Genomic DNA, 26,764 nt, shown 5'->3' with positions numbered 1-26,764 from the left:
ACTTCCGGCGGCGGCGGCGTCGCACCGCCGAGCGTCGTGCGCCTGCGCGGAGATCGGGGTGTTGGAGTAGCAGCAGACAGCAGACGGCACTTGTGGTTGGGGCTGGTTGCTTTGTTTCTGGGCCTTTTTGCCCTACGCCTGGGGGGCCAGCTCGGTGTCCCTCAGCGCCTTGCCTTCACCTCAGCTGTCTGCTTTTCGAGCGGCTCGAAGAGCAGGCTAAACCTCAGTAGGTCGCGGTGGAACTTGCCTGGGGTGTTAAAATCAACTCAAGCAAAGGCGCCTGAGGTCACGGTGATTGGGTATTTTGTAAGCCCCAGAGATCCAGCATTGTGGAAAGTCATTTACTGTGTTTGGCCGGCTGGCGCCGTGGGCCACAAGGAAGCGCCAACGTACATTTTTGAAGTCTGTAAACCTTCCCTTATTCCTTTGAGGATTGGAGAACCCTCTGGAGCAGTTTTTAGGGAGATTGCGTTTATTCTGTTTGTTTTAGAACTTTTTAACAGCTTATTTCAGGTGTTACTGCAGCCCAATGGTACATGTCAAGGAGTATATATATGAGCTTTGGGCCATTGCAGCATGTAATTGCCATTTGGGCATAGCCTTCCGTTTTTGAGTAATTAAAGTTGGTGTTTGATCCCTGGCCTGAGAACGACTATTCTGTATTCTCTTCTTTTTCTACCTTAATTCTTCAATCTCCCTTGTCCTTTTTGAATGCTTGGAGAGTTACAAAGCACAGCAATTTGGGCACGGGGTAGAAAATCCCACGAAATTACTTAGTCTAACCCATTTTCTACTTTATATCTGATTTTCCCTTTTACCATATTCTGCGGCCACTGCTGTTGAGTTGTATAATCTAGAATGTACTTTATGCAGCAGCAGCAGTAGCAGCAGCAGCTAATTTCCCCACCTAGTCTTTCCCAATTTCAGGCAAATAATGTTCAGATCCTTTGAAGGGAGTCTGTTGCCTCACCCAGCACATTCAAGAATTGACAATGGTCACAGTGCCTTTCCTATCAAATCTAAATCCCAGCTAAAATTAGATTTTCCTTGGATACCGAAATGTCTACTATCGTGCCCCCATTCTAAGCAAGTCCATATGCTTTCTGCCTCCAAGGCCATCTTACATATCCCCTGATGTTCCTGTCCTCTCTGCCAATTGTGCCTAGCCGAATGTACAAATTAGGTCTCCCTGAGAAATTCTTTCCAAACGTAACCCCCATCCCATTCAGACGATATATTTGCTTTCAAATGTGTGTATCTGTTTTTTCAGCATCAAGCTGAATTCTGAAGATATGTTGGCACCTGTGCACAAGCTCCCTATACTGGACTCATGAAACAAACCAGAACTATCTAAGTCAGGGGATTCCAATCAACTGGTCAAGTTTAAGAGATGGTAAGTTGAAACTGGTTGTTGGTGGTCACACTCGAAAAATCATCTCTTTAAATACTTTCCCCTAGTGCTTGCACGTGACTTCTCATTTATTCCTTCTATAGCACCTTTTCTCTATGATATATTAATAGATATTACGGATTCTGTGTTGAAATAAGTTTGGAAAATAATACTGCTCTAAGTCATCTCTTTCAAAAATGTTGAGAAACAACCATGTGTGTTTCATATACTGTATACTGCCTTGATGTATTTATTTTTCATTTCTTTTAAAGTTTCTGTTTTAGATTTTTGACTGATTTTGGGCTTACATCTGTAGGTGATATTTATTTTTCAGGTGCTTATGTCAATATACCTTCATTATTTTATCCAAATTTAGGTAATTTTGTTCTATTCCCTCTCCCAAAATATTCTCAATTAAAGCTTATTTAACCTGAATTTACGTTTTTAACCTTAAAAGTTATGAGATTATAGGAAGAGTTACCACATTGTGTCCTTTGATAAGAAATTGTTATGTATTCAAAATAATTGTTAATTCAGTTTAATTTAAGGAAATATGTTAATAGACAAAATTGATATGGGTCGCCAGAAAAAGTCATGACAATAATATGTAAAGATATTAACGTTTTATTATACTGAAGACAATACAAACAAACAAACAAAAAAAATTCAGTAATACACAATTTAAAGGACTGTTTCTCTAAAAACTATAAGCTTTCAAGCTGAAAAATAAAATACATATATCAAATGTATAAGTGAAGAATGGTTACGCTTATCACTAAAATTTAAAAAGACAACATTACTTTTGTTACTTGTTAGAGTGATATTTATAAAAATATAATTTTATTGATTGGATCCTAAGGTAAAACAGTAAAGATAAAGTAGGATAGTTTTTCCTTGGTATAAAGTTATAACACTCTTAATTCAAAACTAAAATCTTTAGTTACATGTTTCTTATAATGTTTCATGTAATGTTCACTTGATCTATTTTTAGAGATGTGTATTACAATCCCCTGATCACAGCTTCAGTAATACTCTAGCAAAAAAAGAGCAAAAAATAAAGTGTTAAACAGTGCTAAATTATATTCACCTCAATTTAGTTATATGAACTTTTTTATGTGTAAATACTCCATACAATTTACACTCTGTGTAGTAAGTCTGGTTTATACTATAAATACTATCAAGAGAAAATAGGTCAAAAGTTCCCATTGTAAGTATGGTTATCTTACTAATATAAACATTTAAAAATTAAATGGCTCAATTGGTAAATAAAGAAATATTAAACTTTTCATTCTATTTCCTACCAATCGTTTCACAGTCATAGCTTAGAGACACTAAAGTTTGCTCTTAAGGATGTGAATGTTTATTTCCTTTAAAAAATGACACCGATTCTCTAGAAGATCCTCATACTGTTTATCCAGTAATATTCAGGCAATTGCAAGGGCAGATATTAGCAGGAACATGGAAGTATGCAAAAGTATCAAACACACCAAGCTCTCCGTATTTCCAGGTGAAAATTTTGAGTAATTTAATGATGTATTTGTCCAGATTCATTTTCTTGCAGCTTCCCTAAAATGTCATCAAGTGACTAGTTGTTAAGGCCAATGCCTTTTTTTTTTTTTTAATGTTTTTTATTTATTTTTGAGAGAGAGAGAGACAGAGCATGAGCAGGGGAGGGACACAGAGAGAGGGAGACACAGGATCCGAAGCAGGCTCTGGGCTCTGAGCTGTCAGCACAGAGCCCAACACGGGGCTTGAACCCACAAACCATGAGATCGTGACCTGAGCTGAAGTCTGACGTTCAACCAACTGAGCCAAGGTACCCTCATTTTTAAACATCAGAAAACAGAAACACAGTTTCATACACTTAAATACAAGATAAATGAGAATAATTACATTCTATTGTAAATAAAGAAGAAAAAGAGTGAAATTATTTTCTCAGCAAAATCTAATTTAACCTAAAACTCCTAAGTTCTGTTCTTTAGAGTCCTGTTACAAAGCAGTGGTCTTCAGAGATGATACAGAGCCCTTGTCTTCAAACTTTTTGCTCCGATCCCCTAAAATAATTTTGACAAATAAATGCTGCCTTGTGCATATTTAAATTAGATGAAAATTTTCATCATAAATTTTAGTTACAAAATATGTAATTTCTGCCATATTAAAAATACTGATTTTTTAAAATAAAATCTAAATTAGTTTTCCAAATGTCCTATGTAATATTAATACCATACTGAATCAATACCTACTATCATTCTTCCAAAATAAAATATTTAAAATAAAGGAATTTGTATTTCCTTGACTTTACATTTACTTTCTACTTTCTCCACAGAATTTTATTCTACTTTGAATCTTGGAAATCTTTTCTTGATCTCTATTAACACTTCTTTGAAATAAACTTAACACAAACAACAAGCACATAAACATTGATATTGAAATTACCTTTAAATTAATTTTCTTTGACCATAAGGCCTCCAGTATTTTTAATCATCTGGATTGAGTTATCATTACAACTAATATAAGCATGTAATTGATCAAACAACAAATAAATTACAAATTTTGGCATAAAATTACTAAAAATGAAAGATGAAAGGCAAACTTTAATTGGAAAAGTATCTCTTAATGGAATAAATTGGGGGAGTGGTGTTTATGAGGCCTTGATTTAAAAACTGTTGAACCATCCATCCCTTTGTTTGGCTCTCTGGAGATTTTACTTTTCCAAGAAGTTCACCTTAGAAGATTGAGGCTGGGTAAGAGATATGCCTTCCTGGTGTAAAGTCAGGAGAACAGCGATGTGAAGTGAGAAATGGGAACAGAGAATGCCAACTGAGTCCCTGTAGCATTTTAGGCAGGTCAACTTAAGGATTTGCAAATGAATTGGTACAACTTTCTGTGCACCACCCCCATGTCCCTATCACCATTTGAATACCATTCCTCTAAGATCCCTAGGGACAGTGTTGTTAACTTGAGCTGTCTAAGAAAAAGTACTTTTCCTGAATTACTCCTTTGGTTAAAGAACTGATTTTTAGGGGTACCTGGGTGGCTCAGTCGGTTGAGCGTCCGACTTCGGCTCAGGTCATGATCTCAAGGTTTGTGAGTTCAAGCCCCGTGTTGGGCTCTGTGCTGACAGCTCAAAGCCTGGGGCCTGCTTTGGATTCTGTGTCTCCCTCTCTCTCTGCTCCTCCCCCACTCATGCTCTGTCTCTCTCTCTCTCTCTCTGTCTCTGTCAAAAATAAATAAATATTTTAAAAAATTAAAAATAAAATAACTGATTTTTACAGTTTCTTAGATGGTACATTTTGAAATCTTACACATTTCTTACATGTTACATTTTGAAATCTGCTTTTGACCACTTGGCTAGCCAGTATATGTGCTGTCTGAGCTATTGCCTCACTAGTCAGCTAACTCATTCTGTACATGCACAGATTCTGAACTGAGCCATATTAAGGGATCCTAGCATAATAGCTCCATCTGTTAATAAGAACTCAATTAGCATATACTACTGGAAAAGCACTAGAGAAACAAATAGGCAGCTTTTAACATGTAAATACTAACTGGGGAAAACAGTCTATTAAAATATTTTAAAAGAACTCTAAAAAAATAAACACTGTATTACTATTGCTCATCTTAAAATGTAATGAATAGGGCCCTTATCCCATGGAATGTCCTAAAATGTTTGGCTCAGTTGTACTACCGAGGGTGGCTTAAAGCAGAAGCAGAAAACCTTCCAGAAAGGATATGTTTGGCGTTCAGTCTCTGCAGATAGGAGTTGACCTTATCCTGGAATGCCAGAGTGGCTTCACATCCACAAGCATCTTCTGTGGAGATGAGTCTTCGTGCTTCTTGAATGGCTGATGATGACAGTATACAAAATGTTACAGCTAATTAGAAATCATAGCAAGTCAAGAAATCTATAATTCAATACTTCCATTTTTAAGACTTACCTAAATGCATTTTCCAGGAGGTAAAAGGGTATAAGCACACAGAAAGAGGAGAAAATACTTTGGAATGCTAATGTCACAGAAGAAATTGAATTAGATGTTGGGAAGTGCTTACAGTTGCCAAAGCTGGGTGTTGGTTATATGAGAGTTCACTATATTCTCTATACTTTTGTGATCATTGGAAACTTTCTGTGATATGAAGGAAAATTTTAAAAAGTTGATGTAGGCGCAAGCCAAACATACAGAGCTAAGATAATTAATCTTATTATGATACTGTGTCCTTATTAAGACATGAAAATGAGGAAAACAGTTCTCTCTTTGGCCAAAATATTCAAGGATTAAATGAATAAAATGAAATAAAGGGATTAAATTCAAGGATAATTCCTGATGTCCTATACAGACTCTTATTCTATTGGATGGTCTGAATTGAGAGTTCTAGTTCTTACCCATAAATACTTTGGAACTAAAAAATTCAGGTTGGTATCAACATTTAAGCAAAGAACCTGGGAGAATGATAACGCTAACTTCTAGTTCTTTCTGAAATACAGTGAGGCAGCTATTCCTACTCAGTATCACAGCCCCCAAAGTTGCCTAACAGAAGTAAGAGTAACTTCCCAGGTCTGAAGACTGGTATACAATCTTGCAGTCGGGTGGTACCACCGTCTGAGGACAGGGAGTGGTCCTTTGCTCCCACATTTTCTCCTACATTCTACAAAGATAGGCTATTGAGGGGACCATAAATTCACTTGATTAAATATAATCTACCTACCTGTCCAAATCCTGCTGACTTTTAGGGATAGCCAGTCCAAACCAGTCAGTCAGTAAGCCAGAAAGTAGCTACTGAAATTAAGTACATGCCCATCATTCCTGTACAGAGCATATAGTTGGCACTTAGAATACTTTTCCAGTGTTATCTCGCCTGATAGACTATAAGCTCTATGAGAGCAAGGGCTTAGCGGGGTATTCTAATTAAAACACTCCACAGAAAATTTAAAACTAGGATATAGCACAATTGAAAGTTGAGAGAGAGATCCATTCACAATATCATCAAAAAGAATAAAATCTTTAGGAAAAAATTAACAAAAGAAGTACAAGACTTATACACTGCAAACTACAAAAACATTGATTTGTCTCCCATTCCTTCCTCAGGACCTGACAGGGTACTAGATATATGAGTAGCTCCACAAACACTTGCTGAGAAAATAAGTGAATGGCTAGACAAGTGAGGTCGTTACCTAACCCGTCATAAATTATACTGGAATCCCCATTTTCCAGGAGAAGAAAAAATGCCCAAGACTGAGGTTTCTGAGGATTAAACACCTAGATAGGGTGACAGTACCCTGACATATTCAAATTCTAGAAGCAAGCTGCTCCCTATTACCCTCGCCCTCCTCAAGAAGCTGATCCATCCGTACTTCAAATGAAGAAGTAATTACCAAGTAACTGTCAGGGGCCGTGGAGGAGGCTAGGAATACAGACATCTACTACCTTCAGGGATTGGAATTCACAGTCTACAGGAGCATAAACATACAAGTCCCAAACTCTGACTTTGCTCCCAAAATCTGCTTCAGCCTCAGTCTTCCTCACCTCAACCGAGATACCTCATCCTCCTCCCAGCTGCTCAAGGCTGAAATAGGAAAATCATCCTTATTCCTCTCCTGCCCTATTCCCTGGTTCCTGTTCATTCTGCCTCTGAAAAGTATCTGAAATCATCTTGCTTCTGTCACCACTGCCACCCTCCTCGCCCAAACTGGGACCACTGCAACAGCCTCCGACTGGTCCCGTCTTCTGCTTTTCATCCCCTGCAATCCACACAGCAGGTAGGGTGACTTGTGAAAATATAAACAGAATGCCTCTGCTGCTTAAAACTCTCCAGTGACTTCCCATTTCCCATAGAATAAAATATAAACTCCTTGCCCTCACCCCAGTAGATCAGCAGGACTTGGCCCCTGCCTCACTCTCCCAGCTATCTAATACCACGCTTCTTCTGGCTGGTCATGCTTCCCTCACACTGGCTTTTCTCCCCTCCTCTCCCACCAAAGCCACCACCGCACAAGCACAGACTGTGGCATTGCTCTCCCTCCATCTGCCAGCCCCCCAATCCCAACCTAACTATGGCTGATGCTCGGGTCTCAGATGTCACTTCCTCATCCAGGCACTCCCCCAACCCACACTGTCTGAGGACCCTGTTCTTTACCCCTGGCTCTTATTTCATTTATAAATTGTCACTTCCTTGTCTTTTCCCCTTAGACTATTATCGAAGACCATACTTACTTTGTTCACAATTATATACCTAGTGCCTAGCACATAGTAGGCACTCTATTTGCCGAATGGATGAAGGAATGGTTGAAGGAACACACAAGTAACCACAACACAAGGCATCCTGCGTTGAAAGAGGGCAGAGCTCAACAGAAGTAGAAGGGGAACCCTGGTAGAGGGGATAAAATTAAAACTAGGCCTGGAAATTAAAGAAACAAACAAACACTCTTTTGCAGTATTCGATTCACACAAGGTAATTTAGAGAACACTTATGCAGGTAATGAAGCATATTGAAAATAAACACTAATAAAGTTACTGCACTAATGAAAATATTATGAATACTGCTGTAGACACATCCTTTAGTAAAAATATAAACACAGTCTAGAAGATATTTCCAACACACACACACACAAAAATTTATATCCAGAGATGTGAAAAGTTCCTTTGAGTCAGTAAGAAAAATACAAATAACCAGATAGAAAAATAAGGGCATAAATAGCATTTCCCAATAAGAAACTGAAATGACCAAAAAATACAGGAAGAGGTGCTTAACCTCTCTAGCAACCAGGAAATGAAAGAAATAAAGACCACGGGGAGATACTTTTTTGCATCGATGAGACTGGCAAAAAATTAATGCAACAAAACCAAATGTTGGCAAGGATGCAGTTCTTGGATTTTGACGAGCAAAAGTGGCAAGGGAAGGGGATCCCAGCAGAGGGTGGAAACGGGCAGGGCATGTTTCCGGAACATCCACGTGGTGGAGCACAGGACGTGGAAAGGAACGAATCTGGGGATAAAGGGAGTGACCGGGTGAAGAAGAGAGGTCACCAGGGGCAGGGAGAGAGGGGACAGGTACAGAGCTTCAGTTTGCAATGATCAAATGCTATGGATGGAGTGTGGGATGGTTGCACAATAGGAATGCACTCCACTTAACTATGCTTTTAAAACATCTTAAAAATGTTTAAAATGTGAAGTTGTACGTTATGTGTCTTACCACCACCACAACAGAAACTCTAACTTAGGACAGGACTTTGATTAGAAAGAGAAACAAAGACAGAGGAAGGACCCACGAGGGACGAATGGCCGTGGGCAGAATGGTTTCATTCTGAAGACAACTGAGAGCCACTGGAGGATTCGGACTGGGAGGAACAATCACGACTGTGCTTCAGACTTGGAGAGGAAGGCTTCCTCCTGGAAGATTGTCCTTCCAAATGACATAGGCTTGAAGTCCAGTCTTTACCTGAGCACGTCTTCCTGTCTTCATTCAAGGTGTAGCCGGCATAACACTCGCAGTGATAGGCCGCTGCCCCGTCGTCCACACAGATGTGCTGGCAGCCGTGAGAGCCCAGAGCACACTTGCTGAGAACTGGCCGGGAGCGCGGCAGGAAAGAAAATATTCCCAAGTTACAGCAGGAAACCAAATGCAGATTTCTGGGTAAGAAAAGCTTCGGTATGGAGGCAACAGATGCTGAGGATGAACCCTTCAGTTGTCAGCAACAAATCTCCCACTTTTCAGGAGAAAGCCTGTTTTCCTGTTCTACATCTTACATGCCTCTAGCCTCGCCTTTTCCTGGCTCCCCCCTTTTCCCTTTCATTTCTTGCAGATATCTAGGGGGTGCCTTCTCTTTCTTTCCTGCCTTGCTCCTGGCCAGTTCTGACTTTGATTATATGGATCAGACCTTACCTTTGGCTTTTCGTGATGACCACGAATGCCTCCAACATCTCCAGCCACACGTGGATCATCATCACCATCACCAAAAATAAGGTATTAGAGACCCACTTGCGCATGGAGCTAAATTTGATGCTGTGTTGACCAACGGCCTGGCCTTAAGGGTGTACAAAGTGGGAAAAGGGTGCCTGGGTGGCTCAGTCAGTTAAGCGTCCAGTTCTGGGTTTCGGCTCAGGTCATGATCTCATAGTTTGTGTGTTCGAGCCCCGCGACAGGCTCTGCATGGACAGTATGGAATCTGCGATTTCTCTCTCCCTCTCTCTCTCTCTCTCTGCCTCTCCCTGGCTTGCACTCTCTCTTTCAAAAAATAAACATTAAAAAAAAAAAAGTGTACAAAGTGGGAGAGAAAACACGAGCCTGAGCACATATGCACATATACACAAAGAGATAGCAATAACAGTGATGATGGTGAGGAGATGTGTATGTTTGGATAGTGAGGCGTTTATTATCTGTCACAGTAAATATATTACAAGGAGGTAGATGGTTTGCCCAGATTTGAGTGGAGAGCAGACAAAAGTGCTGTGCTTGTCTGGTCCCATGTCCACACTGGCCCAGGACAAATGAAAACAGCAGGTCTCCCTTAATAAACCCAGAAAGTCTTTCATGGAAACACAGGTTCTTCGTCCAACATCACAGGAGACCAACCTAACTGGTTTGTCCCCCTCTAACTCTTAAGTGTTCCTCCACACTCAGGAAACTTCCATGGCTCACTATTGCCTATAAAAGAGCTTTGGGGCACCTGGGTGGCTCAGTTGGTTAAGCGTCCGACTTCAGCTCAGATCATGATCTCACCGTTCATGAGTTCAAGCCCTGCATCCGGCTCTGTGCTGACAGCTCAGAGCCTGGAGCCTGCTTCCGATTCTGTGTCTTCCTCCCTTTCTCTCTGCTCCTCCCCCACTCACACTCTGTCTCTGTCTCTCTCTCTCAAAAATAAATGAACATTAAAAACAATTTTTTTAATAAAAGAGCTTTGAGTGAAATGCAAGTCTCTACATAATTTATTCATAGATCATCTTTCCAGCTTTAACATTGATATTCCCCTTCATTACTTCAGATTTTTCTAGCAAAATGCCAAATAGCAGAATGTTTCGTTTTTCCCCTCATCCCAGGCTACCAACGGCTCTACCGACAACAACGGGCCATGCCTCCACCCCCAACCCCCCCAATCCGGGGCTCCACATTTAATCTACAAGCCTTGCTACCGGCCAGCAGGGGAAAGCAGGCCATTGGAGGGGATGTGACCCAGGTTACGTACCCCAGCTTTAGAACAGTATCCATCATTACTTTAAAATATATAAACACTAACTTTCCATAACCTGGCCTTGCTCTTCTAGCTACCTTTGCAACCATGAAACAGTATGGCTTGGTGTTTGAGAGCATGTGTAACCACCAGAGTAAGGGCCTGGGTTCAAATCCTCACTCTGCTACTCACTAGCTGAGTGACCAGGGCCAAGTTATTCAACCTGTCTGTGCCTTGTTTCCTCATAAAGTTGCTCACAGCAAATGCCTAGAACCATGCACAGCATACAGCAGGCACTGAAGAATGTTGGATATTGTGACCTGCGAGTATTGCCTGGGGTAGTCTGCCCTAACTGAACACTTTCTTTGATTTTTTCAAAATAAAATGTTCTACTTTATTCCATAATATCTGTTAATTTAAGTGTACATTTGTTTTAGTTTCCTTTTTCGAGGTCTTCAGTGTTCCTGGTGGCTTAAGGTACCAAGTGGGATATTTGTAACCAGTTTGAGAAGTACAGCCATGAGGCTTCTCCACCCCAATGGACTTAGTCCTATCACTGAGCAAACCAACACAAGCCACTCCCCTTGGCCATCTGGCTCTCCAGTCCTCTGTCTAAACCTTCACCATCCTCACGGCTCACCTACTGCCCTACCCACTCCATACCCTTCTCCAGGCAGCCCACCTCCCCAGCATCCACAGCCCTCGGTTACTGTCTACCCCTCTTCCTGGCTAGTCTCTGCTTTCTCAAGGTGTTGGTTCTCTTTGCACCCAGTCTAGAAGTTGCTCAGAGACACAAAATGCATTTCTTTACATCCCCACAGCATTTTGCACAGTCCTGGAAAAAAAATAGGTACTCAGTATTCTTTAATTGATTTGTTTTGTTTTCTTTTTCTTTTATTTTTTTTTTTTTAAGTAGGCTGGATGCCCAGTGTGGAGACCAACATGGGGCTTGAACTCAGGACGCTGATCTCAAGACCTGAGCTGAGATCAAGAATCAGACGCTTAACTGACTGAGCCACCCAGGCACCCCTATTTTTCTTATTTTTTTTAAGTTTATTTATTTATTTTGAGAGAGAGAAAGAGAGAGAACCAGAGAGGGGCAGAGAGAGGGGGACAGAAGATCCGAATCAGGCTCCAGGCTGACAGCAAAGAGCCCGATGCAGAGCTCGAACTCACGAGCAGGGAGATTATGACCTGAGCTGAAGTCGAATGCTTAACCAACTCAGCCACCCAGGCGCCCCTCTTTTTTTTTTTTTTTAAAGGGAATTGGTGATTTGCCATTTCCCTTATTCTCTCTTCAAAAGGTCACATAATATCTCTCCTCAAGGGATAGGAACATATACATAAAAATCTTATTTAAAAGTTTGAATATGCCAAAATTAAACACCGCCTTGAGAGGCACAAATTTCTCTTAGAAAGTGTTTTTACATTATAAATGCCACCCTGTTCTGCCAGTGAGTTTAAATCAAATTAATGAGGATTGGCCAAGTCATAAGGCTCAGATTCACTGAAGATTGATCATCTAGAAACTGTCAGGGAACAACTTACTTCAAACTTACTGGAAGATCTGTGTGGGTCTAATTTAGTCATTGACAAAGTCTCCTTTACTAAAAGGATCCAGCTTTAAGATTAACGCTACAGAAAAGTTCCTGGCCAAGTTTTAATTGGAAAAAGATCAGTTCAGCCTATCACACCAAATAGTTACTGTCCAACTGACTTCCTTTAAAGTTCCCATTTGCTTTACAAGTCCCCAGTATACAGAGCTATAAAATTTTCCTGGATCAAGACCCTACATTCAATTAGCTCTTCTCATCTCCCCCGCTCCCTACCCATTTCTGAAGTGAGCTGTATTTGCAAAATGAAGCGAGCTCACTGCTGTCTGAGCTATGTGTGTCTTTGTCTATAAGTACCGTGGACGGTCTAAAGTCCGACTCTTTAAACTGTCTTTAAGAACCGCTCACTACGTGAATTGGAACTTGGTTTCCTGCCATACAAAGAGCCAACAACGAAAGAATTTGTTCAGTGGACCTTACCGGAACACGTTTTATTATCTGCGTTCAGAGTGTAGCCTTCGTAGCATTCACAGTGATGAGACCCACCTCTGTCATTCACACAAATGTGCTGACAGCCATGTGTACCAAAAGCACATTGATCTTGAGCTGCCAAACAGAAGTCCAGGAGAAGAGAAATGAAAAGTAGAAAATTTTTGTATTACCCGTATATAACAATCTTCTTACTTGCAGCTAGAAATATATAAGAGGCAAACTTTCCTATTACAAACTTTCCACAGCCATCCGTACTATTGGCTCATACTGGACGTTGGCTGAGTTAAACAAAATCCTGCACACACAGTGCTTATTCTTCATCTTTCCCCAACTGATCTTCAAAATCACCAAGAAGGAGTTTTTATAATCTAAGTATCTCATAAATACTTTCTAAAGCATTCCTTCAGGACTTATTGTATTTACGCTGAATCAGAGGGATACCAGCAAATATGTGGCTAATTACACTAGATTTAGAAAGACATCAAATTTGAATCTGAAGAAAGTGTAATTCAGCCCTCTCCTGTTATAAGTGAGGAAGCTGAGGGGCGCCTGGGTGGCTCAGTCAGTTAAGCGTCTGACTTCAGCTCAGGTCATGATCTCACGATTCGTGGGTTTGAGCCCCATGTCAGGCTCTGTGCTGACAGCTCAGAGCCTGGAGCCTGCTTCGTATTCTGTGTCTCCCTCTCTCTCTGCCCCTCCCCCGCTTACACTCTGTCTCTCTCTCAACAATAAATAAACAGTAAAAATAAATAAATAAATAAGTGAGGAAGCTGAATCCAAAGGAAACCAACTGACTCAGAGCAGCATCAGAACTCAAGACCCAAACTCAGCGCACTTTTCTGTATGCAGACAGGATACTTTTCAACTACTTTTTATCTTTAAACTTTTCACTTTGAAATCATCGCAAGGCATATGAAAAAGTTCCAAAAATAGTACAAAAATTCCTGTACTCACCCATCTCCCCAAATGTTAGCATCCCACACAACCATGGTACAATTATCAAAACTGGGAAATTAACGCTGACACAGTACTATTAACTAATCTACAGACCCTCATTCAAATTTTGCCATTTGTTCCGCCACTAATGTCCTTTTCCTGGTCCAGGATCCGATCTAGGACCCACATTGCATTTCATTGTCACATGTCCCTAGCTCAGTCTTTATCTTTCATGACCTTGACACTTCCGAGAAACGGTGGAAAATCACTTTGTAGAATGTCTCCAAGTTTAGGTTTGTTTGAAGTTTCCTCATGATTCTGGATGTTTAGCAAGAATACAACAGAAGTACTATGGTGCCCTCAGGACATCATGTCAGGAGATGCATGATGTCACCGCAGGGCATTACTGGAGGTGTTCACTCTGACCACTTGGTTCAAGTAATGCCTGCCAGGTTTCTCCGCTATGAAGTAACTGTTTTTCCCATGGTAGGTAATAAATACCTTGTGGAGCGTTCTTTGATTTTAACCTACTAAACTGTCTTCAGCATCTGGAAAGCACTGAAAGGGCTTGGTACAGAGATGGAAATGAACAACACACTCATGCGTGTGGCCCATGATACATACATCCTGCCATTTCTGACTTGTCTAATAAGACTGGTCTGACTTACTAGACAAGTCAGAAATGGGAAAACCCCAAGAGAGAAAAACCAACCAAGTGTCTTGTCAGCATGACCTATGCCTCCAACACCAGCTAGGGAGGCATATAGATAGGGAGGTAGCAAAAGTAAACCCTCCTCTCCCACTTACCTGAACATGTTTTCTTGTCTTCATTCAAGGTGTAACCTTCATAGCACTCACAGTGATAAGAGCCAGTTCTATCATTCACACAGATGTGTTCACATCCATGAGTGTTAAGAGCACACTTATTGGTAGCTATCAAAAGATGATCGGGACAAATGTAAACACACAGAAAACGTGGTAAATTAATTGAGCCACTACACACACACACACACACACACACACACACACACACACACACACTGCTACTGAAACAAGGCAGCTCAGCACAACAGGAAGACTACAGGACAGGAGGTTGGGAACTAAAGTCCTGTGTTAGCTCTTTCACTAACAGACCCTATGACATGGGTAAGTCTTCTTCCTCTGTTGTGTCTCCATTTCATCGTCTATAAAATGAGTATGTTGAATTAAATAATCTCTAAGTTTCCTTCCTCTCAAAAACTTTTTTCTAGGATTAAAAAAAAAATACACCTAATTCCCATCTTTATTGATTATATGTGAGTATTCATATACTAGATGAGTGAGAAGCTCCCTAAAGTTTCTTCTGTGTCTAAATTCAATAAGCAGCTTTGGTCACAGGGACAAAGGGGAAGCTTGTATTTAATTAAGTAAAATCCAGGAAAAGTTCCAAATCCTCAAAAGGACCAAAAGTGTTGGCCCCCTTCCTTCCTAACCCATTTCCCTACTAACCCTTTTCTCTAAAACTAATAATAAGTACTATAAATAAGCTGATTTAGATATTACCTCACTTTTCTCCTCTCACTTTTCTGCAACAATTTTGGAGGAAAAACGTGGATAAGCAAGAATAAGCCAACCAAAAGGCAGTCAGGAGAAAAGCATACGGCCAGTCCAAACCCTAGAGAGTAGGTCCCCAGGTAAGTAGCAGTCAGACACCATCCCTGAGCAAGCCTCACCTGAGCATGTCTTCATATCGGCGTTCAGGGAATATCCTTGGCTACACTCACAGTGGTATCTGCCTTCCCCATCACTGATGCACACGTGCTGGCACTGGTGTGTGCCAAGTGCACACGGGTCCAGGGCTGTGCACAGGAAGTTTACAATAGTCAGTATCGACACATAAGACACATTCCAGATAACTCTCTTCCATGTCAGAGAGACATCACTCTCTGGGTTCCTCTCCAATTATAGTTCACTATAAACACTGGGTATTTGTTTTTGGCCTCTGGCTTATTAGAAATACCACTCTTCAACTAATAATGTTATGAATTTAAAATTACAGATTTTATTGTCAACTCTCTCAAAGAGAAAGGAAATTTTGAATTGGGAACCAAAGCCAAGCACTTACATGGGTCAGGTCTTCAATTTATCCACCTGTTCAGGAAAAAAGACTTTTTACTTCCCAACTGCAAGACATGGGGAGAACTACAATGTACTTCTTGAAGGTCTACGAGCTAGCTGGCCTATTGCAGCCAGAGATCTGGTTTCCAAGGGCTCTATCATTTGTGTCAAAACAGAAGTCACAGGCAGGCATCCCTCTGGGCCTGGAACTCTCTCACTCTTGGGCGGCAATACATATTTGAACATGCAAATGGTGGAGGGCAATGCCTGAATGTGCAGCATGGCGCTTGAGCCCAAATGTTTATGTATGAAACTTCAGGGCCTCTAATATCTGCAAGGAGAATAAACTCACATGCTTGATGCAAGCAGGTGAAAAGAAAAGGAAGACCAGAATAAATGAGATTATGTTAGCTAAACTGCATACCCATCGTTTCGCTCCCGGAGTTGTTAATATCTCATTGGATTTTTTTTTTTCCCCTAGTGACACACCTTGAAGAAGAATCAATGAATTTAGTCATTTCTGAGAAACCAAGGAGGACTGTTGGAGGAGGCTGGCATCCCTGGGCAGGTAACCCAGCCTCGACTGCTTTGGCAACAGGTCAAGGCTAATATTTGCCCAAGAAGGGCCTTTTCATGGGATGATCTTTCCAACCCGTTGACTACAACAAGCTGGCCCTCAGTCTTTTTTCCATAGAGAGGGGATTTTTTCCCCCAGAACAAGCAGGCCTTTTGTACCAGAAGGAAAAGATTGCCACTCACCACTTGCTACTTTATGGCCTTCAAGCCCAAACCCAGGTGCTAGCTGTGAGACCCAACTCTGCCACAGACCAGCATCTTTATGGAAAAGCTCTCACCCACAAGCATAAGGGGTTTTCCTGGGAGAAAGAAAGCCATGTTCTTTTGAGAAACCAATGAATACTAAGTAGATGCCACCAAAGCCAAGGATAGCTTGTGAAGGCCCAGTGTCTTGGGACAGGAAAGACAAGGGGCCACCAGCCAGGTCTGGTTGAGATGAGGCCAAACTTAGCTCCAGACCAAGACTTCATCTCCCATTTCCTGACAAACTGGTGATTGCTGAGTTCCACATTAATTCTGATATAAAGACTCCTTAAAATTTGCAATTGTAATTATTGATTCACTTGTTTGTCTCATCACCACCCCCAAACTATTTTTATTGCTTGATAGTAGGGAAGGAATATCTTTATCTTCATATCATCAGTGATTAATTAATATACATCAAATAAAGAGATGGGGAATAGATTACATAGCAAACGGTATCTACATTTTAAAATTCACCTGAACCAGGGGCACCTGGGTGGCTCAGTTGGTTAAACATTCAACTCTTGATTTCGGCTCAGGTCATGATCTCATGGTTTGTGAGATCGAGTCCCATGTGGGGCTCTGTTCTGACAGCACGGAGTCTGCTTGGGATTCTCTCTCTCCCTCTCTCTACACCACCCCCTCTGTTCATGTGCACGCACGCACACACATACATGCATGCACTCGTTCTCTCAAAATAAATTAAAAAACTAAAAATAAAAAATAAAAATAATAAAATTCACCTGAACTAAAAATTTGCCCATACCTGTTTGGATAACTCCATGGAGGGCTTTGAAAGACTATACCTCTAAATGATTTTAAAAACTAAAGCATGAATATAGATAGAGAAAGATAGACAGACAGGCAGATGGATAGATAGTAGAAAAAAGAAACTTAAAAAAGTATGAGTCTCACACATCCATAACTCTGATCAGTGACTAAAAATAAAGCCCAGCCTTAAGTAAATTCATATTCATGGATTTGACTGCTAAAAGTTCCAATTAAATTAGCATGCTCAGGGGTGCCTGGGTGGCTCAGTCTGTTGAGCATCCAACTTTGGCTCAGGTCATGATCTCCCGGTTCGTGAGTTTGAGCCCTGGGTCAGGCAGGCTCTGTGCTGACAGCTCGGAGCCTGGAGCCTGCTTCAGATTCTGTGTCTTCGTCTCTCTCTGCCCCTCCCCTGCTCATGCTCTGTCTCTGTGTCTCTCTCTCAAAAATAAATAAATAAACATTTTAAAAAATTTTTTTAATTAACATACTCATATTCAAACTCCATCCTAAAGGGAAAAAGACAGAAGGACAGTAACAATGATTTTTTTTAATCTGCTTCTTGCTACCTCACAAGTGAGCTGAAATCCCAACCTCCCTAATTCCTAATCCCATCCCTCCATGAAGAATAGTCAGAGGAAGAACAAAATCTGAAAACTAGTGTATCTAGGGAATAAGCAGAACCCTGACTGCCAGTTACACTGGAAAACAGGCCAGCTGATCCTTCCATGGACAGACAGACAGCTGCTGCTCCTTGTTTTCTGCAGGAAAACAGGTAGAATTCTGTGACATTCAGAGATGGTAAAGCTAAAGAAAATATCTGGGGAAAATGGAGTTGTGGGCAGAGGGGAGAAAAGAGGTGTCTTGAGTTTTTTATTTTTATTTTTCTCTGACCCAGTCAGGGAACAGCAGGATCATTTATCCTGGATATTTCTAGACCTTCACTTTTCTAATGCAAACATGAAGATTTTATGAGCAAACCAAGTTACATATAAAGCAACTCTATATTCCTCAACCAACAAAGTGTGTTTATGTTGGTAAAAAAAAAAAAAAAAAAAAAAACAAGAAAAGCACTGCTTATATTTTGGTTTTCCAGTTTCCACCCCCCCCCCCAAAAAAAAAGAATAAATCTTTTATTTCTTTTTCTTTGGATACACAGTGTCTGAATACAACATCTTTTCTATTTGGGAGCAAAGACTTACCACAAAAGGTCTCCTGGAATCTAGAGGAAAGTTTCTCGATGACCCCATAGGTCTCCACATAGAAAACATGCTCATCTAGGGGCTCACTGGCGATCATCTTGAGGGACTCCATGTCTGCCCGGTCCACGCCCACGGCATAGAGCTCAATACCAGATGCCCGGGCCCGAGCGGCCACCTCATTCACCTGGTCCTGAGGTCTTCCGTCTGTCACAATGATGGCCACCTTAGGGATGTTGGATGTGGGCCCCCGGGCTCCTGCCTCCACCGTGAAGGCCTCATCCATCGCTGTCTGGATAGCCAGACCCGACATGGTGCCTGTAGACAAGGGTGTGATCCTGGCCACAGCCCGCTTCAGCGACTGCTTATCCGAGTGGGTCTGGAGATGGAACTCAATCTTCACGGTGCTAGCATAGTTCACCACCGCCACCCGTGTGTCCGCTGCCCCAATGTCCAGAGTGTCGATTATCTGGGAGACAAAGGTTTTCACCTTGGTGAACTCCAGGGGCCGCACACTGCGAGAGCTATCAATGATGAACACCAAGTCCAAGGGCTTGCTCTTGCAAACACCTGCAAAGGAGGGTGTGGGAAAACAGGCATGACTAACCAATAATCTGATCCCAATCAGCAATGGAGTCATCCTCACACCCAGAGAGCCCTGGTGTTGGAGACCCCACTGTCTGTTATCTTCCCCCAAGACCATCCTCCCTTTAGATGTTGAAAACTCCAAGGCCGTCCAAATTCCTTACTAAGAATTCACATCGGGGGGTGAAGTTTCTCCAAATATCTCACCTACAGGCTGGCTGAACCCCAAAATTTCACCTAGAACCTCATCCCTCTGCTTCAAGTTTTGTTCCCAAGATTCCTCTTGACTCCCAGGAATGAATGGATTCCAGATCTTTCTCAGGCACCTTGGCCATGAGCCAATGGGACAGTGTCCCCAAATGGTGTGAAAGGTGAGCTCAGGACAGCCTACCTGCACACTGTCCAGGCCTCACAGACACCTCAGGCAATGTTGCAGTTCAAGGCAAGCACACTACTGCTTTTCTGGAGATTTCCTTCTCCTACTCCAGTGCTAAGGAAAAACTGACCCAAGGGAAGCCCTAAATGCCCCCTCCTTCTCATCATTCATCAGGTTTAGCGAACTCTGGGGCCCCACAAGCCTGAGAGTGGGAAGAAGAATGACAACAACTTAATCTGACCCGTGTGGGATGCCTGGGTGGCTCAGTCGGGTAAGTGTCCAACTCTTGGTTTCAGCTCGGGTCATGATCTCACGGTTCATGGGTTCAAGCCCTGCATTGGGCTCTGTGCTGATGGTACGGAGACTACTTGGGATTCTGTCTCCCTCCCTCTCTGCCCTTCCCCTGCTCGCTCGGTCTCTCTCTCTCTCTCTCTCTCTCTCTCTCTCAAAAATAAATAAACATAAAAAAAATTTTTTTTAAATCTGACCCACGTCCGCTGTGCTTCCAACTCTGTGCATGTGTCTGGTTTTCAGAAGCAGAGACGTCCACTGGTGCCCACCCTCTGCCCCCACCAACCTCTCATGGTCACCCCCTTTTCACTTTTTTCATCCACCAGATACTTTCTTGAGGGCCTCCCACATATTAAGCCCTGGGGCTACAGAAGCAAAGGAGCTTGTATCTTTCCTACTTAAAAGTACCAAGCAAGTTGCAGTAACACCGCAAAGCTTTGTTTCCGTCTCTGCCTTCTTCTCCTTCTCCCCCAATCTCATTCTACACTCCTCCCTCTCCCAGCCACCAAAATCAAGTCATAAAGTCAGGACTGGCTGAGAGAAAAGCCAGGTATTAAACATCTTTTTCAATTCATTCCTCCTCCTCCTCCTCTACACACACACACACACACACACACACACCACTCATCATACACACCAAGTCCTAAATGGAAATGTAACTGATGCTTGAGCATGAAGCATCAACCAGGGTTCTTGCCTTTCTTAGCAGGGGGCTGGAAGGTGATGCTACTGTAAGAAGGCAATTTAGGGGCGCCTGGGTGGCTCGGTCGGTTAAGTGTCCGACTTCGGCTCAGGTCATGATCTCGCGGTCTGTGAGTTCGAGCCCCACGTCGGGCTCTGTGCTGACAGCTCAGAGCCTGGAGCCTGTTTCGGATTCTCTGTCTCCCTCTCTCTCTGCCCCTCCCCTGTTCACGCTCTGTCTCTCTCTGTCTCAAAAATAAATAAACGTAAAAAAAAAAAATGTAAAAAAAAAAGAAGGCAATTTACACAGTGATCCAGGGGAAAAGATGGATTCAAAACAAACTCCTAGGCAAGACAGGTTGTGACAGAAAAAGCCCAATCTGGAACAGGATTGATGCCTTTATATAGTTTTCTTTAAAAACTGAAAATTATCGGGGCTCTTGGGTGGCTCAGTTGGTTGGGGGGCCGACTTCAGCTCAGGTCATGGTCTCGCGATCTGTGAGTTCGAGCCCCGCGTCAGGCTCTGTGCTGACAGCTCAGAGCCTGGAGCCTGTTTCGGATTCTGTGTCTCCCTCTCTCTGACCCTCCCCCATTCATGCTCTGTCTCTCTCTCTATCTCAAAAATAAATAAACGTTAAAAAAATTTTTTTAAATAAATAAATAAAAACTGAAAATTATCCTCTTGGTTTTACCCAGCTTCCTGGAGGTATTCAATTAAAAAAATAAACCATACCTTATTTCAATAACATCTTAGAGATCACAGTTATTGTACCAACACAGTAACTCTGTGAACAACCTTCAGAGGTGCAGAAGTTGTTTTTATACCCATTTTACAGGTGAGACGACTGAGGTTCAGGGAGGTGTAGGAGTCAGAAAACAGCAGATCATGGACTAGATTCCAAGTTTCCTGACTCCCAGCCTAAAGGGGCTTTTCACTGCATGGCTTTCTCTTTCTGAGGCAGTATTTTCCACCACAAAAAAATCAACATTATCTCATGTACCTAGTAAACATCCTGCTTGTTGTCTCTGAGTCACCACCCTGAAATATGCTGTATGTCATATATTTAGTTAAGTCAAAAGGAATTAATTCTTTTAAAAAAAAAACAAAAAACCCCAGAATTTCATTTCATCCCTTGATTACCATGCATCAGGAACAAGGAAGAAGAATCATACTGAAAATCCTCCATGGACATAGATATAGGTATTTCTGCATAACTGGAGTAAAAGGATAAATACATGGTGAGCCCATATTTGACAATGATTTCACTAACACCCAAATGGTGTCCTTACTAACGCCAAGGTTGTGTTCTTTTAGTAAATATGCATGATTCCTTCCTTCTCACATGGAATCCTGTGTCAGAGGGATATGGTGGACAGAATCATGCTCCCTCCCCCCAAAGATGTCTATGCCCTAATCCCCGGAACCTATAAGTATGTTACTTTATCTGGGAGAAAGACTTTGCAGATGTGATTAAGTTAATGACCTTAAGAAGGGAGTTCATCCTGAACTATTGGGATGGGTCTGATGTAATTACAGAGGCCCCTAAAAGTGGAAGAGAGGCAGGAGAGGAGACTCAGCCTGCCTTTGGTGGCTTTGAAAATAGGGAAAAGGCCATGAGCCAAAGAGTGAAGGCAGCCTCTACATGCTGAACCGGGCAAGGAAACAGTCTCCCCTAGACCTTCCCCAAAGGGAAACAGCCCTGCTGACACAATTTTAGCCCTTTGAGACTAGTGTGAGACTTCTGATCTACAGAACACTTACTTAATACATATGTGCTGTTTTTAAGTCACTAAGTTTGTGCTAATTCATAACAGTATCAATAGAAAACTAATACAGGGAGACTCAACGTCGATGGCAAGACATTCTGTGAACATCTGGTTACTTCCTGATTGGACGCCCTCTGCAATATCACTGGTTTTGAATCTCACTCCCCTTTACTAGATAGATGGCAGCGCTTTGATTCTCAGAAACCAAGAAAGTGAGAATCCGAATTTCCTAAAAGATTTCCATACTTCCAATTTTGCTGATTTCTGATAGTCCTGCTAGAAATAAAAGCCTATAGCAAAGCGTAGCAATTTCTGGGTGCAGAAAGAAGGCAATTTGAAAAAGGGTGACATGTAATGTTTATTAAAGGCTTTGCATTCAAGATCAGTTTGGATTTCAAGTAATGCAGGACCAGTGCTGCTTTGGAGGAACATGAACACCCCATGCAGAATCCCTCCTCCCTCTCCCAGTCCCATCCCCAAGGGAGGTGGGTCAGGACCAAGAGGTAAGGTTACCTTTTAGAAGAAAGGCTTCCCTACACTCCCAACCCCACCCTTCCTCCCATCCTGGAGCAACCAGTAGGTTACCACTGAAATTAACCTTTGTGAACCCTGGTACTCCCTGGTTCCAATGCTGTCACCATTTCAAATCCAGCCCACTGGGGCTGATGCAGGAATGAGTCCTTTGGCTCCTTCTCAACATTATCCAGAAAGGTGCAGAAGGGGAGAGATGAAACAAATCAACCTGAGGCATAAAGCGTCACTGGGTGAATGAGACTGGAGACCCAGAAAATGGTTTGATGCAGCCCATCTTCAGCAAGACTGAAACTGGACATTTTGGTAATGAAGATAAAGTTGTATGTAAACCATTTTAAGAGCTTGGTAGGCTGTAGCAGTGGAAAGACCCTTGTGTAGGATTTTAGAGCCCTCAGGAGTTTTATTCTGGGCTCTGACACTGATTTGCTCAGCCATTTGATAAACCTCTGTTTATGTGCTTTTAGAGGTTGTGTCAGATGCTCTTCCAGCTCTGCTGTACTAGGAACCTCTGCCAGAGGAACCAACTACTGACCAATCAGGGAAACGGAATTGTTCGCCAAAGACCCAGCGTCCTGGTGTTTGAGGATCTAAGTGAGTAAAGGTTGGGATTGGGACCCAGTCAGTTGGAGCATGACACCTGGTCTTGGCAGAAGACATGGAGACCAGGATGGTTACAAGACAGGTCTGGGGCCATCCAGGGGGCCTCTCAGGTTTCCTTCTTAGACTCACACCCCCACCCCACCCCCACCCCCGATATCCCCCCCTCCCCTGCCTCCACCCCGTGTGAAGTCCAGTTTGAATTCTGGTCCAGATCTTAGACTGGACCAAGACAGCCTGAAGGCTGTGGCCAGGGGAGGAAGGTTCACACACACAGAAGTGGGGCTATCGATGAAGTGATTTCCAGAGAACTAAAGGCAGAATCTCAGGAAGAAAAGGTTTGTTCAGAGGTAGGGACTGGCACCAGAACGCTGAGAGGCGTTCCCGCGCTGCCCCATCCTCCAGGCCCAAATTGCAGACGGAAGGGCCTGGACTTTGAGCTTCAGGTGACCCAAATTCTAGTCCCCACTAGGAGTGACTTTGGGCATCGCCCTTCCCCTTTCTGGACCGGTTTCCCCACAGGCTTCATCGGGAAACGGGATTCTTTGTCTCGCATCGCAGTCTGGCTCAGGCTGGGATGGACGGAACACTTGGCGGCTGCACGGGGCTTCTCCAGGTCGATGCTCCGCTTCCCTTACCACTCATCCTTCCCGCCTGGGCCTCCCTCCTTCCCTCCCTCCCTTCTGCCGGCTGTCCCTCCCTGGTGGCCGCTCGCGTCCCTCCCGAGCCGGGGTCCCACTGCCGCCCCCGTACCTGCGCCGCGGGCCCCGCCGGGCTGGCCGGTCCCGGAATAGGGCGCGCCGGTGGGGGCAGCGGGGGCAGGGCGGCGCCCGGGGCTGCCCGCTGGGCCGCGCATCCCCAGCCTCCGCGAGCCCGGGCGGGCCAGGGGGCCGGGGGCGGCGGGGGTCGGCGGCGGCAGCAGCAGCAGCGGCCAGAGCAGCAGGAGCAGTCCCGGGAGGTGGCGCAGCATGGCGGGCTCTGTACTCCTGCAGGGGTCTGTCGTCGAGGGCTCGCTCGTTCCTGCAGCTGCGGGCCTGAGCCCCGCGCCAAGGAGGCCAATTTAAAGGTCCCGCCGCCCCGCGCCCCGCCCACCCCGTGGCCCCGCCCACTCCGCCTGCCGGGCCGCCACCGGGCGCCGCGCCCGGGAGGAGCGGCCGGGCGCCGCGGGAGCCTGTGCGCGCATTCCGGCGGCAGAAACGGAATGTCTGGGCGAGCCGGCGGCGGCGCGGTGCCTGGAGCCCGGCCCGCGGAGGCCCCCGCCGGGCCTCGTCTGGGTGGGCTCGTCCGGGCGCCTCCTGCCCGCGCCCCGCCTCTCCTGAAACCTGGGTCCTGGCCTGCGAACCCCCTCCCCGCCGCAGCCCCGCCGCCCTGCGCCCTCCTCCCGCCCCTGCAAGGCCTGACCCTCGGCCCCAGCCCAGGAGGCCCAGGGCTCTGCCTTCCCGCTCCGGCCAGGGGTGCCTGCGGCGAGGTTTCATCTCGCTCCTCACACTGCATTCCTTTCCCCAGCCAAGTAACCCAAGTTTTTGCTATGGACTCTCGGTAAAAAGAAAAAAAAAAGCCTCAGATTCTAGCAGCATGAATAGAAATGCTTTCATCCCAGCTTCAAACATCCATAAACATTTGAACTTATATTACCAGGAATAGAAAGTCAAACATACATTCCCCAGGGAGCCCCCTGCCCGCTTGGAAGGACCGCCTGTACCCACAGAAGCTTCGAAGGCGCTCCTATATCGCATTTCCTCTCCGGAAGGGAGATGGTGGCGGTGCAGGGCTGGAGGCCACCCAGGGGACCCTCCAGGAACTCAGTCTCCTGGAAGAAAAAAGGCATAAATGGTCTACCTGTCTAAAGGAACATGGTGAATTTAGGAAAAAGAGACTGAATATCCCTGAAGGAACCAGACAGGCTTCTAAAAACAGGTGAGATTTGAGCTGGATCCTAAAATGAAACAATGAACATGAATTCCAGCAGATCCTATCTGGTCTTCCTGCTTCCAGACTATTAGCCCTCTAAAATCCACACTCTGCGCAGTAACCTTAAAATCACTTCTTTTCTTTTTGTAATTTTTATTATTTATTTATTTTTGAGAGAGAGAGAGAGGGAGGGAGTAGGGGGGAGGAGAGGGAGACACAGAATCCCAAGCAGGCCCCAGGCTCTAAGCTGTCAGCACAGAGCCCCATGTGGGGCACGAACTCACTAACTGTGAGGTCATGACCTGAGCCAAAGTGGGAGCCATCCAGGTGCCCCTAAATCACTTCTTTTCTTAAACCTTGCAACTTCGCTTCTAGAAAAATCCAAATTGGAGGTGGGGTGGGGTGGGGGTGGCTGGTGCCTTGGTGACTCAGTCCCTTAAGTGCTGGACCCTTGGTTTTAGCTCAGGTCAGATCTCATGGTTTGGGTTGGTGAGATGGAGTGCACACTCACACACACACACACACACACACACACACACGCACGCAGTAGGGCTCTGCAATGATAGCACTTAGGATTCTCTCTCTCCCTTTCTCTCTCTCTGCCCCTCCCTCACCTCTCGAATAAATGAACTTATGAAAAGAAAAATCCAAATTCTTTTTCATGGCAAAAAGAGGGATTCAGTCCCTCCTCCTCTGCAGCACTGACCATATCCAGAACTGTATTCCTGTTCTCCATGCTTCAAACAAGCCAACCTTCCCCCTGTCCTGGAGGACGCCAAGCATGTTCCCACCTTGCTTATCAGCACGATGTCTTCCTTAAAGCAGCCTTCCCCGGGGCGCCTGGGTGGCTCAGTCAGTTAAGCGTCTGACTTCGGCTCAGTTCGTGATCTCACGGTCCGTGGGTTCGAGCCCCGCATCGGGCTCTGTGCTGACAGCTTAGAGCCTGGAGCCTGCTTCCGATTCTGTGTCTCCCTCTCTCTGACCCTCCCCTGTTCATGCTCTGTCTCTCTCTGTCTCAAAAATAAATAAATGTTAAAAAAAATTAAAAAAAAAAAAAAGCAGCCTTCCCTGAGGCCATATCTTAATTAGTTTTTCAAATTTATTTTTACCACCATCCATTGTAACAACTACATTTTAGATTATGAGCCAAGAACTACATAGATAATATACACACAACAAAAATGACAGTTGCATGAAACAATATTTACACTTACCACATGTGATGCTATTTTATTCACCTCCACATTCAGTTCTGTCTCATTTTTTTTAAAGATGTGATCATGAACATCTAAATAGAGTTCGTGATTGACTAATGTTCCCCAGTTGGCAGTTTTAAAATTCTGTTTTAAATAGATTCTTGCTTACCATCACTACTTTTCCAATCCATCACAGCATCCTCTGTGTCTCATTTGGAGGACTTACCCAATTTGTAATTATTCGATACATAATAAATTTATTTATTTCTGGGGGTATCTGGGTGACTCAGTCGATTAAGCATCCGACTCTCGGTTTCGGCTCAGGTCATGATCTCACGGTTTCGTGAGTTCAAGCCCCTTGTCAGGGTCTGTGCTGACAGTGCAGAGCCTGCTGGGGACTTTCTGTCTC

General features: G+C 43.8%; 1 protein-coding gene and 1 long non-coding RNA gene across 3 annotated transcripts; one reads left to right on the top strand and one right to left on the bottom strand.

Moving 5' to 3' along the window:
- The first annotated feature begins 24 nt into the window (after positions 1 to 24).
- LOC128773683 (uncharacterized) lies at positions 25 to 16,891 on the top strand. Of its 2 annotated transcripts, none has more exons than XR_008418093.1 (3): positions 25 to 226; positions 1,271 to 1,393; positions 16,113 to 16,891. It is a non-coding gene; the product is annotated as an uncharacterized LOC128773683 (long non-coding RNA). The 2 variants fall into 2 exon arrangements; XR_008418092.1 differs by lacking the exon at positions 16,113 to 16,891 and adding an exon at positions 6,475 to 7,196.
- MATN3 (matrilin 3) lies at positions 2,121 to 24,302 on the bottom strand. Its single transcript, XM_053891133.1, has 8 exons — positions 24,002 to 24,302; positions 18,421 to 18,987; positions 15,247 to 15,372; positions 14,342 to 14,467; positions 12,587 to 12,712; positions 8,825 to 8,950; positions 5,127 to 5,235; positions 2,121 to 2,973 (listed from the first exon to the last, which is right to left on the bottom strand). Exons 1-8 carry the CDS (start codon positions 24,216 to 24,218, stop codon positions 2,916 to 2,918), a joined length of 1,455 nt encoding a protein of 484 aa, XP_053747108.1. The 5' UTR covers positions 24,219 to 24,302; the 3' UTR covers positions 2,121 to 2,915.
- Between the last annotated feature and the right edge of the window lie 2,462 nt (positions 24,303 to 26,764).

Source organism: Panthera pardus, unplaced genomic scaffold (genome assembly GCF_024362965.1).
Source record: "Panthera pardus isolate Hobbes unplaced genomic scaffold, ASM2436296v1 HiC_scaffold_26, whole genome shotgun sequence".
Classification (NCBI taxonomy): domain Eukaryota; kingdom Metazoa; phylum Chordata; class Mammalia; order Carnivora; family Felidae; genus Panthera; species Panthera pardus.
This window is presented reverse-complemented; position numbering and strand designations above follow the sequence as displayed.